General features: G+C 38.7%; 1 protein-coding gene across 2 annotated transcripts in view; it reads left to right on the top strand.

Annotated features, from left to right (window-relative positions):
- Positions 1-17,562, top strand: part of NEB (nebulin) — a 189,642-nt gene that overhangs the window by 85,329 nt on the left and 86,751 nt on the right. Inside the window, exons 65-74 of one of the 2 annotated variants that reach the window (XM_040971562.1) lie at positions 386-697; positions 2,905-3,108; positions 3,699-3,803; positions 6,432-6,539; positions 7,734-8,045; positions 8,337-8,540; positions 9,337-9,441; positions 15,155-15,262; positions 16,043-16,354; positions 17,060-17,263. In XM_040971562.1, the coding sequence (XP_040827496.1) occupies positions 386-697; positions 2,905-3,108; positions 3,699-3,803; positions 6,432-6,539; positions 7,734-8,045; positions 8,337-8,540; positions 9,337-9,441; positions 15,155-15,262; positions 16,043-16,354; positions 17,060-17,263 (1,974 nt within the window). The remainder of the gene's footprint in view (positions 1-385; positions 698-2,904; positions 3,109-3,698; positions 3,804-6,431; positions 6,540-7,733; positions 8,046-8,336; positions 8,541-9,336; positions 9,442-15,154; positions 15,263-16,042; positions 16,355-17,059; positions 17,264-17,562) is intronic. The other variant, XM_040971563.1, reaches the window with a different exon arrangement.

Raw genomic sequence — 17,562 nt, 5'->3', positions numbered from 1 at the left:
TAAGCATTTCATGCTTGCAGGAATCAGTCACTCCTCTCACTGCTTATCATATACTCCACACAATTGATGCACTTCTTTCCTGATGTGACTTTAAATGAGATCTAATACATAAGGTCACTTGGTTCAAATGGCCTCTCCAACAGCCACTGTGTGTGCTTCCCTAACTCCCAGACTGCTCCTTGTTATCTGGCCATGGATGCTTCTGGGTATATACCATAATGAATTGAATCCCGGCTATTTTACCAGGATAAAGACCAGATATGTGCTTACTTTGAAGATTACTAGAAAAAGCGAACTAAATTATGCTGAAAGCAAGATCTTTCTTACAAATGTATGGCCTAAGTGGGTTTACAACAAAAGCCTCATTTGTGCTTTTCAATTTCAGTACAAATACAAAGACGGTTACCGCAAGCAACTGGGCCACCACATTGGAGCCCGGAACATTGAGGATGACCCCAAGATGATGTGGTCCATGCATGTGGCCAAGATCCAGAGTGACAGGGAGTACAAGAAGGACTTTGAGAAGTGGAAGACCAAGTTCAGCAGCCCCGTGGACATGCTGGGGGTGGTGCTGGCCAAGAAGTGCCAGACCTTGGTCAGTGACATAGACTACAAGAACTACCTGCACCAGTGGACGTGCCTGCCTGACCAGAATGACGTCATCCATGCTCGGCAGGCCTATGATCTCCAGAGTGATGTGAGTACAGCACCTATAATAGAACTGTATGTAGAAATAATCTGAACTATGGGAAAGTGACCCTTTGTACACAGGCATGGGCTAAATCATGCTGGGATTTATTGGCCAGTTAATGAGACTGGAAGCATTATTGCTTTAGTTTGAATATGTTAGTTCTTATGAGGAAGTGAAATTTACAAGTTGGATTTAGTCTTATTTAAAAAAGAAAAATGGAAATAAGTGATGCTAGGATTCGTTTACTCATATCAAGCTTGAGTGAAACCACAAATTTTATTGAAGATTGCTCTTGAGTGGTTTTTTTTAAGATACTAAACAAATGGGGTAATTCTTACTGAAATGCTAATGCCTGTCACAACAGAATGGTATTATGACACAAAAAATGTTGCTGCACCTGTAAGTCACTTGACTGGCTGATGCTGGCTACTTTTAGCAGTGTAGTCCTCCTGGTGGAGGGGCTATGTGGTAATGGCAGACCTTGGTGCCACTTGGGAACTGGTGTACTACCTCACATCTGAGAATGAGAAGCATATTTTCTGCAACATGCATGTTATGAATATTTTAAAGAATTACTAAGCATGAAAGAGCTTTGGAGAATAATAAAATAAATGTTTAATAATTATTCATTAATCAGCTCTTGCTAGAGACTGAACAGCTGAGCTGAAAAGATGTCCATTTCTCTGCTATAGCTCATAGTGTTACAAGACTCAGTGTTTTGCAATATACTCTGAAAGAAAAGGCTTTGCCTGCACAAACCAAGAGTTGTTACCATAGAGTGACAACATGGACAGACTGCTGGCCATCTCACTGCCAGGCTCTTTTCCTGAATCCTCCCCCTCCCATTATGACATGATCTTAATGTAGGAAGCATTGGAAAGTTAGTATTCCCAGGATGTAACATGTCAATTGTCTTAATTCTTCCTGCTGTTGAGTAGCAGCCAATAGGTAATTGGCACAGGAAAGTTCCTAAAGACTTTAAAGACTTTTGTCTAGACTGAAAAAATACTGTTGATGATTTTGACTTAGATGCTGTTACTGCTGAAATCCTACCAATGACTTGAATGGAGGGACAGTACCATTGCTATGAAGCAATTATGAATATTTAGTAGGCACATAAAAATCTTTGACAGAAAAACATGATAAAAATAAAGTGAAAAATAGAGACATGCAAGGATGATTGAGGAAAAGAACCTATGCTTACAGCCTGAGAACGTGGCTCCTCTTAGCAGTGTAGTCCTTGCTTATTGCCTTGAGTCCTGGGCACTGTTACAGCTGTCAGAGGTTGCCCTGGAACGGGACTCTCATTGTTATCATATGTTGACTTCTGTTTCCCCCTTAAAATAGCATTTAGAAATATCTTGAAATGCAAGGAAAAGAAAAACATATTCAGTAAGAACCACCAAAAAGAAGCTTGCTCATCATCATTTATGTACCCACATTTTTCATGTGCCATTTCTTCCATTTGATATGTTAAGACATTTCTACATAGCATTGATATTAGAAATATGAGACTTGAGACAGATGTACAGTGCTTCATATGGCTTAGCCTGAGATTGATTATAAAGGTCACGTTTGGAACAGAAGTGGACCTAGGCACCATTTCTCCCACTGTAGATTGACCTTTTTCCCCTGTGCATGTCGACACGATCGTTAAGTAAACCTTCAGAAGAGACCAACTAGGATGGTTTCTTCCCTAACAGTAGAGATGTGGAATAATGCTTAAAAAACACTTTTTATTGGAAGGGCAGGTTTATAGAGAAAAGGAGACTCAGAGACCTTCCATCTGCTAGTTCATTCGCCAAGTGGAGGGAGCAGCCAGAGCTGAGCTCATCTGAAGGCAGGAGCCTTCCTCTAGGTCTCCCACATAGGTGCAGGGTTTCGAGGCTTTGGACCATCCTCTATGGCCTTCCCCCACCACAAGCAGGGATCTGGATGGGAAGTGGAGCAGCCAGGATATGAACTGGCACCCATATGGGATCCTGGCATGTGCAAGGTGAGGACCTCAGCCACTTAGGTTACTGTGCTGGGCCAGGAATAATTCTTTATTAGAGTTAGGAAACATTTCTGAAGCGTATCTGAACACCATTTCTCTTTCTCTTTCAGTCTGCCTAACAGTAAACTGTTTCCATGAAAGACAATAGACTTTATTATTAATTTCACTTAAATCTTTTTGTCTTGATGAGGAGTTTGTCTCTTTTTCCTCTGCTCAGAATATCTATAAGTCCGATCTCCAGTGGTTGAAAGGCATTGGTTGGGTCCCCATTGGATCTCTGGATGTGGTCAAGTGCAAGAGAGCAGCAGAGATACTGAGTGACAACATCTACCGCCAGCCTCCAGACAAGCTCAAGTTCACCAGCGTGACTGATTCTCTGGAACAGGTGCTGGCCAAGAACAACGCCCTCAACATGAACAAGGTAAGTCCCAGCTATCTCAAATTTTTCTAAGATGCTGTAAGATGGCATTGCAGATTAATGATTGCAGAAGTCAGAATTATCCATGACTTTGTGGGATCATATTGACCTTTAAAACCATATTCTTGAAATCTTCTAAATTCCTATAATTTCCTTTCAATTTTGATACCTAGCAAAAGGATTATTTTTGATACCAACTTTGAGATCTAGCCTTACATCAAAGTCTGCTTATTTTCTCCAGTTAGGTAAAATGTGGACTTAACATTTACTCCACTTGTTTGTCATGACTTTTTAAAATTTATTAGATCTAAAATTCAACAACTTTAATGTTTTGTCGCATCTACTTCCCATGTATGTATTATATGCATACACATGATATTTTTCTTAAATAATATTAATCACAAATGGATTCACAACAATGAACATAATGTAGAGAAATGGATATATTATCACATGGCTCAATTCAGTGAAGCCATATTTATAACTATATATCAAATAATGACATTCACATAATTCACTATACTAAACAGATTTTAACTTGATTTTTTCAAATTCCTGTTTTAAATAGTTTTCAATCAACTTTTCCTCTACAGCGCTTATACACAGAAGCCTGGGACAAAGACAAGACGCAAATCCATATAATGCCTGATACACCGGAAATCATGTTAGCAAGGCAGAACAAGATCAACTACAGTGAGGTAGGATGAAGTTGGTGGAGTACTGCATGTGATTTTTGTTCAGCTGCACTTGGCTGTGTGGAGACCTTAGAGCCTCGCTTCACAGAGTGCATGTGGCTGTTTCATCTAGCACTCAGTCTATCCAACTGTGTGATGAAAGCATCACCAGTTAAATATTCATTTTAGAAAATTCTGCAGACAAACCCAAGTCACATTATCCTTTCAGTTCAGGGCTGATCCTAGTGTGAGTGAGTGGGACTGAATAATGTTTTGTGTAATTTCAGGGGGTAGAGATTATCAGATAAAATGTTGGCCCATTCTTTGTACTAAAGCAGTAGTTACTATTTACCTTAAATTCATATTCAAATGGGTATGCTATATTTGTACTTATAAAAGCTAGCAACACTTCCTTAGGGACCTAAGATCACATGCATCCTGTTCCCACCTCAATCTTGAATAGAATTGAGAAATGAAGGAATGGAAACGGAAGTCAAAATCTTACCTGCTTTCTAATGCTAAAGTTAGAAGAAAGTGTATAATATATATATGGGAGCCAAGTATGCTGGTTACTGAGTTAGGTTTCTCCATCCAGCAGGCTGAGCTGGACCTGGGCCTGCCAAGAATTTGGAGGAACAGAGGGCACTAGGCTTGGTCTTAGAGGTTGAAAGGGGAAGTGAGCTAAGCCTGACCCTAATTCTTTTCCCTGATAAGTAATTGGTGATCAAGTCAGTGCACCTCTGCAGATCACAGAGAATAGAGAATTCTATTTCTTGTAGAAAGAAAACCTCGATAGCAATGAAAAGAAGTCTGCTTTGAAGTCCAAGGAATACCTTGCCCCACCCCTCAAAAAATAAGGGGGGACATTTCCTTCCTTCTATTTTTGAGAAGTTTCTCTACTCATCTGAAGAACACTCGGGGTAAACCAAGCATGATTCATTTGTCTCCAAGAGCAATAGTTACCCAGTTACCAACTAAGGTGAACAAGAAAAGACCAAAGAACAATAATACAGTTTAAAGTCCTGGCAGTAACCTCCCTGGTCCTGGGTGCTGCTGGAACCATGAATGAGAGAAAGGCTAGGCAGGTGAAAGCATGGATATGACCCAGGAGTACCCAGCTAGGATAGCATTATCTACAGAGACCAAGACAGAAATGAGAACAGATGCCTGAGGCTGAAGCTCCCCTTGAAGTGACCAGCACAAGCACCCATACATCATCCCAGAATGAGAACAAATAGGAGACTGGGTACAGAACAGGAGCAATAAAATCTATAATGACAAAATATAAAGACAAAGTCTTCCTGAAGAGAAAGGGCAAGGGAAACAATAGAACCACAACCAACACAAATGAGGAAACCAGTATTTCCCTCAAAAATTAAACAAAGGCAAGAATTTAATAAATATGTCACTAGAAGGCACCTCATATGAGAATGCACAATCAGAAATATGGAAGGTGAACTGAATAAAATGAAGAAAACTGTCAAAGAATTAAATTATATCATTGGAAAATCGAATGTAAGGGCAGTAGGAGTTGTTGAAGCCATGGAAAGGAAAGCAGAGAGAGAACTACAGACCAACATCCCTGATGAACATAGATACAAAAGCCAACAGAATCCAACAATACATCAGACCGATCATGCACATGTACCAGGTAGGATTTAGCCCTGGTATGCAGGGATGGTTTCACATGCAGATGTCAACAAATGTGATATATCTCATTAACAAAATGAAGAATAAAAGCCATATGCTCACATTCATAGATGCAGATGAGGGTTTTTTTGTTTGTTTTTAAGAGACCTGGAAGAAGCTTCTAGCTTTGGCTTCACCCACTTGTGACTTTGCAGCCATTTGGGGAGTGAACAAATGGAGCTTCTCTTTGCCTTTCCCCCTTTGTCTTTCCCTCTCTTTGTCTTCCCTTTCTTTGTCTAAATCTGCCTTTCAAATAAATAACTCATTAAAAATGAGCAAAATATTTGTGTGGATAATACTAAACATTATTGTGACGTGCATTTTTTGGCTTTGTTGTATAATGTGGTTTTATCTATAGTATGACATTGTAACCATTTATTTTAATAATGTATATCATTGAACTTACATATGCTATGAATCAATAATGAAGTATAACAGATTAACATGTCAACAATAATATTCATTGATATAACATTTAGCTCTGATGCTATAAGATGTATTTTAAGATTATTGCAAAGGCAGATTCACAGAGAGAAGGAGAGTTAGACTGCAAGATATTCCATACGCTGGTTTACTCATCAAATGGCCGTAATGGCTAGAGTTGAGCAGATCTGAAGCCAAAAGCTCAGAGCCTCTTCTGGGTCACCCACAAGGCTGCAGGGTACCGAGGCTCTGGGCCATCCTCTGCTGCTTTCCCAGACCATGAACAGGGAACTGAATGGAAAGTGCAGCAAACAGGACTAATCTGAGGCCCATATGATATCTCAGTGCTTGCAAGGTGAGGATTTAGCCAATGAGCCATTGTGCCAGGTCCGTAAGATAAGATAGGACTAGCATTTGCTTTTCTTTTCCACTATTACGAGAAATTCAGAATTTCTAGCTCTTCTCCTTTTAAAAATGAAAAAATTTCACTTAATAATCTTCATATTGTCGCTGCCTTGTGTTTTGACTGTCTTTCTCTAGAGTCTCTACAAACTGGCCAATGAAGAAGCAAAGAAGAAAGGTTATGACTTGCGGAGCGATGCCATCCCCATTGTGGCAGCCAAGGCCTCCCGGGATATCGCCAGTGATGTGAGTACTGGCCCAGAAATTTCTGTGGGCAGATAGAGAGGAGAAGGCAAGATCATTATCACAGCAGAAGCTCCATTATAATACCGGTTAAGACACATTTGTTGGTCGTTTTCTTAAATCAAAGAAATGGTTTTCATTTGCTAAAACCTGTATGTTTAACTGTAGAAACTTTAATATCCAGACCCTAAATCTTCTTACAAGATTGAGTCAGAGTCCACAGGTTTTTATGTTTATTATGAGAAACACATCTCCATATTTTGATAATGTGATTCTTCAGAAATAAAAACAGGTAAAGAATTTTTAAAAATAATTGTCTATTTGCATTGATTTCACATCAGATGAAAACTCAGAACCACTAAGACTGGGAAAATCTACGCTACTCTACTCCTGCTTTGTGATTTTTGTCAACTCTTAGAAAAATTTCTATAAAAATTTCTTTTAAATTGCTTTAAACCCAAAGAAAAGGGGGGAAAAAAAAACCTCAGCAAGATGGTTAACCTAGTTCCTCTTGCCTGCCATCACTGAAGGAAGTGGGTCCTTAGGTAGAGAACTGTATAAACATTTTTACTGATTTGTGACTAACTTTATAAATAGTTGAACTGATTATTGCCTAAACTAAAAGACCCAGAGTCAGCCCTTAACACCACCATCCACAAATGCTTTCCCGTGGATAGTCAGCCCATTTTCTCTCTTGAGGAATCCCAAGCAAACCTATTTTTGAAAGAATAGGGCATGCAAGTGAAAACACAATTTTGTGCATTTCAGGAAATCAAGTAGTCCAGTCCAAGTCAGTAGAGCTAGATATGGGAGATACTTTAGTGGGAATTGTGGGTAATGGAATCAAATCCACAGACTCCTCAATAGCATTATCAAAATGGTGTAAGATTTCTGGGTTGGCTCAAGATAAAGAAAAGGCAGTATACACATCAATTGATGTGGGAAATGCTGCTGCCTTTCCTTCCAGGCTGTGAGTATCTACAGACAGTAGATCTGTCATTGGCCTGTTTTCTCAATAGACTATGGCTGTGAAGTTTGATTACGTTAGAGATAAGATAAATGAAGAGATAAACATTATATTCAGATGATTCCATTTCTCTGCAAGAATTAGTAAAATAAAAATCATGCAGTTTGAAATCAATGAGATTTTGACCTTTTTATTCATCTTAACTTTTGAAATGATCACTTTCATTTCAGTACAAATATAAAGATGGTTACCGCAAGCAGCTGGGCCACCACATTGGAGCCCGGAATATTGAGGATGACCCCAAGATGATGTGGTCCATGCACGTGGCCAAGATCCAGAGTGACAGGGAGTATAAGAAGGACTTTGAGAAATGGAAGACCAAGTTCAGCAGTCCCGTGGACATGCTGGGAGTGGTGCTGGCCAAGAAGTGCCAGACCTTGGTCAGTGACATAGACTACAAGAACTACCTGCACCAGTGGACGTGCCTGCCTGACCAGAATGACGTCACCCATGCTCGGCAGGCCTATGATCTCCAGAGTGATGTAAGTGCCTAAAATCTGTAGTAACCATGCCCATTGTAGTCATACACAATGGTCTAGAGTTAGAATCATCAGAGGGACAGTGTTTCTCTTCTTTTCTTATTGCTTTTTAATGCTTTAACCTTTTCTTCACCACTCCAGGGGGTGGGAATAACACCAAAAGATTACATCCAATTTTGCCTTCATATTTCAAAAGACGTAAAATTTATGCAACAATTTTTACTCATTTTGACTTTTGAAATCAAGTGTCATAACCTCTTAAGCCATATTTGCTTTTGTGTTTTCTCCCACCAGAACGTTTATAAGTCCGATCTCCAGTGGTTGAAAGGCATTGGTTGGGTCCCCATTGGATCTCTGGATGTGGTCAAGTGCAAGAGAGCAGCAGAGATACTGAGTGACAACATCTACCGCCAGCCTCCAGACAAGCTCAAGTTCACCAGCGTGACTGATTCTCTGGAACAGGTGCTGGCCAAGAACAATGCCATCAACATGAACAAGGTAAGTTCCTATTTTGGAAACCCCAATGCTTGTGGTTAACATAGTCTTCTTTGTTTTAGCCAATTAAATTGTTATCAAACATGTAGTAATTAATTTTCCACTCAGCTATAATACAAAAATCTGCGGAAGGATTTTTGCTGTTATCTCTTATGAAATAGCCATTGCTATGAAAATAAGATGGCCATATTTGGGGTGAGTTAAAACTCATGAAATTTTATAGATATTTGGCATCTTTTTTGATTGTGGCATATATGGATAAATATAGAAATAAGAAATGAGATGCAGATCTCCATGACATTGATCAAAAGAAAATTTAGAGGTGCCACATCTGGGTATATTTGTTCAATAAAACACTAAATATCCAAGAAGGAAAATCATGGGAAGTATTTGTTAATATAGCCATGGTACATGGTTCTGTATGTATGATTGAAAATTATTTTAATTTAATTTGGAGTGAGGATGACTGGTAACTTACACAAGGGTTTTTTTTTGTACAGATATTTTCTGCTTACATATATATATCATATGTATACTTTATATATAATATATATGTATCAAACATTTATATTTGTTATTTCTTGTAATTAACCTCATGTAGGCTAATTAACTACTCATATATATATATATATATATAAGTATAATATCCTATAAAATCAAAGTGACTAAAATGAATTCTGACATAGAACACATAACACCAATTGCAGGGAGACTGACTTTCAGCTTTGTTAACTCTTGTAAACTTCTGTTTACAATGAGCTTTGTTCACTAAATTCATTAACCTTTTTATCCTTCATAGCGCTTATACACAGAAGCCTGGGACAAAGACAAGACTCAGATACATATGATGCCTGATACACCGGAAATTACATTAGCAAGACAAAATAAAATAAATTACAGTGAGGTAAGGTCATTTATTTTATTTCCATTATCTGGCCACATTGACCATTGCTTCTGCAGAAATGGCAGACTTATCACTTAAATTCTCATGTGGGCTAATTGACTACTCATTATGCTACATTTTTGTTGTTGTTGTTTTGTTTTGTTTTGTTTTTTAAAAGATTTATTTATTTATTATTGGAAAGGCAGATATGCAGAGAGGAGAGACAGAGAGGAAGATCTTCCATTTGATGCTTCACTCCCCAAGCGGCTGCAACGGCTGGAGCTGAGCCAATCTGGAGCCAGGAGCCAGGAGCTCTTCCAGGTCTCCCACACGGGTGCAGGGTCCCAAGCCTTGGGCCATTCTCAACTGCTTTCCCAGGCCAGAAGCAGGGAGCTGAATGGGACGCAGGGCTGCTGGGATTAGAACCGGCGCCCATATGGAATCCTGGTGCATGCAGAATGAGGACTTTAACCACTATGCTATCGCTCCAGGCCCCGTTATCCTACGTTGAATGCACCTATTCATATATGCATATTTAAAAGGCAGATTGAAAGGCAAATAAATAGATCAATGTCTCTATATCAGAAAGGATAAAGTCCTTAAATTTTAGATATTAATAACTGAAATATGTTAAAATTTTAGTTTAAAATAATTGTTTTTAAAATTAGAACATGTTTCACAATGTTTCCTACAAGTTCTCTTCAGTTACCCAATCTATAAATGATGTGAAAATTTGGAGAATTTTTATAACTTAATAAGGTGAAATATATAACATTGCCCAGTATGGAGTATGGTGCAAAATAGATGCTCTACAACCTTTAATTTCTTCCTTTTCTATTCTATTAATTCACCATGAAAACCAAATTTATGTAATATGCCCCAAATAACTTGAGGTTTATTCATGAGAATTGAAATGAGAATTCCTAAATTCACTAATTTCAAAATTGCCTGAGGATAATAAAATTCATTCTTTTATGGGCTTTTATCTCCTGTCTTGCTAAACCTGTCATTGTATATCTTGGCAGTCCTGAAACAGTGCTGCGCAAGTAGATCCTTGCATATTTGCTCTTGCCCACATCAATAATTTATCAGGCTGATTCAAGAAGAATGCTAATTGCCTACATATCATGTGTCTTCATTTACAAATAAAGAAGGAGGGAAGACTTTTCTTCAGTTTGAGATCACTGAAAACAAACTCATTTTCAAGACAATGAAACTGATCATTTTAGCCGTATTCATTACCTTTGCCTATAATAGTAGAGCCCAGGCATTCCTATATCAGAGAACCAGGACAGGCAAAATGCAGAGATACGGTTTGAACAGAACAGTTTTCTCTGGCCTGGTAAAACAGACCCAAGGACAAGAGTATTATGAGTATTTAGTTGGTGTTGGCTTTGGTAATTGTTGACTGAACTGTTTTTTCTTGGGCGTGATTTTTTTTTCCTGAGAAGCTTGTGTTTCCTGTGGAAACCGGAAGTTAGCTTCTACCTTAGATTATGGCGAAACTCCTATATCTTTCCCTTGCTTTGGTTTTCAAAGGATAAGTTATGAGAGTTTTGTTATTGTTGATGTTTTTCCTCCAGACCCAGACTGCAGAGAGGAAAGTGGATTATTTTCTAAATCTAAAATCTTCAACTGGATTTACTGTCTGAAATTGGATGATTATCTTAATTCCCTAAGAGCTTTTTTCTACAAGATTGAATTGTGCAATGACTTTTTTTTTCCCCCTCTGGTAATACCTTCATTCCATAAAAAGTAAAATAAATGCATCTTTTTTCTTCCTAATTTCTCATTTACTAACTGTTCTTTTGGGTAAATAACTTACCCTGCAAGTTTTAAGATGCAGATTTGATGATAACTGAATATATTTTCTTCTTTGAAGCTTTATACATTTTTCAAATGTTTGGGAAAAAAAACTTTTTAAATACAGGTTTCTTACTTACATGATTTGGGAATTTTTGTTCAAAGGAAAAATACAATTATGAAATTGGATTGTATACAATTAAAGATACAATTACAAAAATATAGCTAGATTTTTAAATGTATTTCTTTTTACTGGAATTTTTAAAAAAAGAATAATGAATCCCCTCTAGTTTACCTCAAAGATATTACAGTTAGTATTATGCTTGCTTGAGAGATGGGGCTGTGTGTAATTGGTAAAGCCTGCAGCTGCAATGCCAACATCCCCTTTGAGTACCAATTTGAGTCCCAACTTCTCCACCTCTGCTCCATCTCCCTCCTAATGCACCTGGGTAAGCAGTGGAGGATAGGCCAACTATTTTGAGCCCCTGCACCCATGTGGAAGACCTCTAAGAAGCTTCTGGTTCCTGGTTTCTGTTTGGCCCAGCTCCAGTTACTGTGGCTATTTGGGGAGTGAACCAGCAGATGGAGTCTCTATCTCTCTTCCCCCTTCCTCTTTCCCTCTCTCCTTTCTTTCTCCTTTTCCTCCCTCCCTCTCCATTGCAGCCCCCACCTCTGCCGCACTCTGCCTTTCAAATAAACAAACAATTAGAAGAAAAAATACGTAAAGTTTTGAAACTTGCTTTTGTTTGGTATGCAGAGAATAGAGACAGAGAGAAACAGGAAAGAGGAAATGAACCCCCATATACTGGTTCACTCTCCAAATGTCTATGGCTGGGGTGCGGTGGGCTGAAGCAGGGAGCTGGGAATTTTGTCCATTCTCGCCCAACTGCTTGAGTGCTCAGCACTGGTTCCTGTGGTATACATTGAGCAGGAAGCTTGAAGTCGAGACCCAGAACTGGGAGATGAACCCCGTCCTCCAATATGGGATGCAGGCATATTTACTATTAGGCTAAATGCCTGCTCCTGTTCTGTTTTTGTTTCAGATTTTCCTGTAAAATGGTATCTTAAAAAGAATGTAAATTTTCACATTGTAATATTGTACATGATAAATAATAACATCTCTTCAGGTCTTTTAAAATAATATCTGTGTCACATTTACAGTTCACATGCTATTCTGATATTCTTAATTCAGTCTCATCAGAGAATGGGACATGTGAATGAGAAACTTAATTTTAATGATTTCTGCCACACTTTTAAAAACATTCCAGTTTTGTCTTTAATCAGTCTAGCAGAAGGCCCTCTTGACTGTGAAGATTAGTGTGGTTTTTCCCCCTTAAAACCATGTGTGAGTTCTGAATCCTTTTCCAGAACTACCTACTAACTTTGTATGTGCTTTACCAGACTCTATAAATCTTTTAATAGAGGACAGGGAGAAACTGAAATTAGAGGTTAAATGATTCAGTGTGACCACAACTCCGTCTTGGTGCACAGGCAAGCGGTCTTGAAGCTCAGCTGGGCTTGAGGTTACCCAAAGGTTTTCCCAGGGGAATGCTGCTGTGGATGGATTGAAGGAACTTGGTTAACACAGCTCTGAAATTCCAAAAGATGCTATCTTTCAACTTACCAACCAAGAATACAATTGCACTTTAAGCAGTATTTCTCTTCCCCTCTTCACAACCACTTTCTTTTTTCTTTAAATCAAGAAAAGGCATGTTTTGTATGTGATGGGGGAAAAATTAGATAGATCCAAACTGCTCTGCATCACTATTAAGGTCATAATTGAGACCGTTCACAAAATATGAATATTCATCATATATTACACAATAAAACATCGTCATATTAAACAGTAATATTAACATTAAATTTCCTGAATTTGTGAACCATACCGATATATGAAATTGTATTCATTCCTGGGGATTTATGGGGAAACACATAGGGATAATGAAAGTGGTAACTACAGTTTACCCTTCTTGTTACATTTAAAAATATTTTATTTTGTTTTATGATACAGTTCCATAGGCTCTGAGGTTGCCCATGCCCTTCCCCAAGGTTCCTACCCATTCCTCCATTGACTTCCCCTCTAGTTTTACAATGGATGTCCTTCATGTACAGTCACACCTCCATCATACTGTTATTGAAGTGTTTCCTGTAACTGCAGGCATGGACATTGTCAGAGTACATTATCGTACTGTTAGGGTGTATTCAGTTCTTTCACTGGGAGTTCATCTTTGGTCTGTATGCAGAGAAATATAGAGCAGTTTGTTTCCATATCTGAACATATCAGTCCCCACTATAGTTCCTTTATATATCCCCTAAAATACAGAACCGTTGAGCACAGTCCACAGCAGAGTGAAAATAACACATTTTCATCAATATGAAGTTAACAAATGTGCTACAAAAATAAAAATGCATCACAAGAGTGGTGAAAATGGGAATTGAAAGCCTTGTAGGAATAGATGTCAGTGTGTGACCCTTGTCGTGCTGAAGGAATTACAATTAAAAACTGGACTCCATTACTCATATGAGCTGCAATTTACTCTTAATTGGTTCAAATATTGGAAATAAAGGCAAAACATGCACAAAGATAATGCAGATACAGAAAATATGTTAATAAATTGAAAAGTTTGGTGTTCCTGGTATCATTCTGATAAATTTTCTGCAGGTTTTAAAATTCTTCACAATAAAGCTAAATTCTCAAATATTAAAACATTTCAAAATATTTTATCAAGAATCATTATATAAAGATTTTATCTTAAAAACAAAAGAATGGTTACTATGCTGAATGCTTGATGTTAAAACAAAAAAACTGGGCCTGGCGCGATGGTGTAGTGGTTAAGGTGCTCTCCTTGCACGCGCCAGGATCCCATATGGGTGCCGGTTCTAATCCCGGCAGCCCCGCTTCCCATCCAGCTCCCTGCGCCTGTGGCCCGGGAAAGCAGTCGAGGATGGCCCAAAGCCTTGGGACTCTGTGCCCACATGGGAGACCTGGAAGAGGCTCCTGGCTTCGGATTGGCTCAGTTCCAGCCATTGCGGCCGCTTGGGTAGTGAATCATCGGACGGAAGATCTTCCTCTCTGTCTCGCCTCTCTGTATATCCACCTTTCCAATAAAAAGAAAAATAAATCTTTAAAAAAAACTGTCAGTCTTCCAAAATCCTTTTCAATTGAGCCAATATAAATTCCTTAGTCACGGAATTTCACTATAAATTTATGATTTTTATAAAATTATCAAGATTTACATTTATTTCAAGTGTATGTTGTGATAACAGGATACAGAGTCGTTTATTCAGTGAATTGTTGTCAAAGTGTGCTCTTATGGAACACACCTATGTGTGGTCTTGTGTGTTTCTACCCAGGCACAGAAACTCAGCTTGTTAATTCTTGGGGAAAAATAATCAATACAATGTTGGCAGTTTTGTCCTTTTGACTCATAGATCATCGGTTCCTGCTCTCCTTGGGTCTTCCAATTTCTGGGAATTGACAAAATATTTAGGGAGTAAAGCAAATACTAAGAGATTCGGAAAACAGAGATGATCCTTTGTTCAACCTTAATTTGATATAGAGACATGCTTATAATAGTATCCTATAATGATAGTATTCTGTAATCATATAACCACATTGTCTGCTGGTAGAAACTGTTCTGAACTCAAACTTGCTTGTCACGTGGAAAGATCATGTCCTAACATATTTGAAAGCCATAGACTTAATATGCATAAAATTGAAAAAATTTTCAGAAAGAGAAGCTGTGATAGTAAAGTTTGCTAAGTATGAAATTTCCATTTAACTAAATAGTTGTGTAAATAAAATAAGAGGTTTCTTTTTTAAGGCTGAAACCCGTAATATATTTTCATATCCAAAAGTAATCTTCCTTTGACATAAGTAAGACATTTTAGAGCGACAGTGTGAAATCTAAATGTTACTCTTTTCCCTTAGAACCTGTATCGCCAGGCCATGGAAGAAGCCAAAAAGGAAGGCTATGACTTGAGAAGCGATGCCATCCCCATTGTGGCTGCCAAGGCCTCTCGGGATATTGCCAGTGATGTAAGAGCTGATCATCATGTCTTAACATCTGTTACCATCAAGGCGGCCACCTGCACAGGAAATCACATTATTGGAATATACGTAGAAGTCTCTTTAGTTATCATTCACCTTAACCCCTTCATTGATTGCACAGCTTAATAAATTGAGGCTTGAGGTGGAAGCTAACTTGCCCAGGATCACAGCAGCTTGGTGGCAAAACCTAGACTGCAATGTGGTTCCTTGGATTATTTTGTTCTTTCTGTAATAGTAATAAGTGCTTTGATGAAAGTTATATACACGTAGGTTTAACAACTCATAAAGCCTCACAAGCTCTCATGAGGATGCTTTCACATCAAAGATGCTGGAAAGAAAGTAGATTTAACTGAATTTTCCCCCAGTACCTGAAGAATGGATAGTCCAAAAGCTGATAATCTCTTCCCTATAGAGCCACAAAATCAATATTGGTCCTAAAAATACAAATGTCAGATTCTCAGTTGGATTCTGCATGAAGGACTTCAGAGGTACCGCGCTGGTTTTTCACCATAATGTTCTTGCCTTTTGGTGTTTGCTTCATGTCAGTTGTTGCCATTATAGGATTGCCTAACACATAGAATTAGCCATTTGTGAAGATCTGTAGAGCTGGAACAAGGGGCGCAGCACCCTCCTCTTGGAGTGTCGGCGTGCCCAGTGTGCAGCATCACAGCAAAATGGAGAGAGCCTCCTGTTACATGAACATCACCACAGTAAGAAGAGTGGAGAGCTCTTGTGCCTTGTTCTAACTTACTGTCTTGTCTCTTTCAGTACAAATATAAAGAAGCTTATCGTAAGCAGCTGGGCCACCACATCGGTGCCCGAGCAATACATGATGACCCCAAGATGATGTGGTCCATGCACATTGCCAAAGTGCAGAGTGATCGCGAGTATAAGAAAGAGTTTGAGAAGTACAAGACACGGTACAGCAGCCCAGTGGATATGCTTGGAATAGTTTTGGCCAAGAAGTGTCAGACCTTAGTCAGTGACGTGGACTACAAAAATCTTCTGCATGAATGGACGTGCCTGCCAGACCAGAATGATGTCATTCAGGCACGGAAAGCCTATGACCTCCAGAGTGACGTGAGTATCTTGGCTGTTAAGAACAGGTCACAACATATTCTGCTAGGGCAATGGCCTATGCATTCCAGCAACATGCAACGGAGAATCTGAAAGGCATTTTCATTGGGGAGCACTGTGGTTTGTTGCATTTCTGTTCTCTTTCAAAGGCTATATGTAAAAGAGAAGTACAATCAATACTATCCAGGTAGATAGCTCCCTAAAGATCTCTGTTTCCTTTGTCTGAACCAGTGCAACTTAGCCCTCAAAACTATATCATGGCTAAAAAGCTAGAAATGTATATATGTGTGTATGTGTGTCCACAGAACATGGTATGGAGAGAGTAGGACTGTATTTTGCTAAATTATCTGAATAAACATTTAACATATTTGCTGACAGGAAAATGGTGAGACAGTCTTGTCATCTGTAAAACCCAACATCTGATTCACATTTAGCACACCCTATTGAGAATAAAATTAAATGAGTAATTAGGGCAATGTCTAGTGCATTCCCCAAAGCACATTTCTATTTGATTCAATATGCTGTGATTTTTGGAAGATGGCAATCCAGGCAAGGGTGGTCTGATGACAACAGTCTCACAGTAGTGGCCGGAGCACATTTCCCAAGGCTAGAGAAGCTCCTGAGTAGAAACCATGCAATATTCTCATTTGGTGAACAACAAATTCAAAACACTAATTAAAGAATTGTTTCTTATCTGTTGATCTGTAGAATCTATATAAGTCAGACCTGGAATGGATGAGAGGCATAGGCTGGGTTCCCATTGGTTCCCTTGAAGTTGTCAAAGCCAAGAGGGCAACAGAGATACTGAGTGACAACATCTACCGGCAGCGACCAGACAAGTTGAAATTCACCAGTGTAACTGACTCACTGGAGCAGGTGCTAGCCAAGAACAATGCAATCACCATGAATAAGGTGAGTCTGAAATCCTGTCCATTAGATATCAGAAGTTCTAGGAAAAGGCTCTGACGTACTATTACATTTCAAAAATCACTGTAAGTTATGCTTTTAAAAAATGGCTTTTCTTATAAAATTATTTTCATGGCATAACAGAATATTAAAGTGATGTTGAAATAACCAATGCTGTAATAAAGAATTATTCCCTGGACAAATTGATTCTGCAAAAATTTAAGAGGTGTGTACATTATCAGAAGCTGCATCGGAAGCAGAGCTGCCAGGGTTTACATTACACTCAGATGTGGGATGCTGGCCTT

This window comes from Ochotona curzoniae, unplaced genomic scaffold, assembly GCF_017591425.1.
Source record: "Ochotona curzoniae isolate NIBS_2020 unplaced genomic scaffold, NIBS_Ocur_1.0 contig_2210, whole genome shotgun sequence".
Lineage (NCBI taxonomy): Eukaryota > Metazoa > Chordata > Mammalia > Lagomorpha > Ochotonidae > Ochotona > Ochotona curzoniae.
Note: the sequence above shows the minus strand (reverse complement) of the source record. Positions and strands in the feature narration are given on the sequence as shown.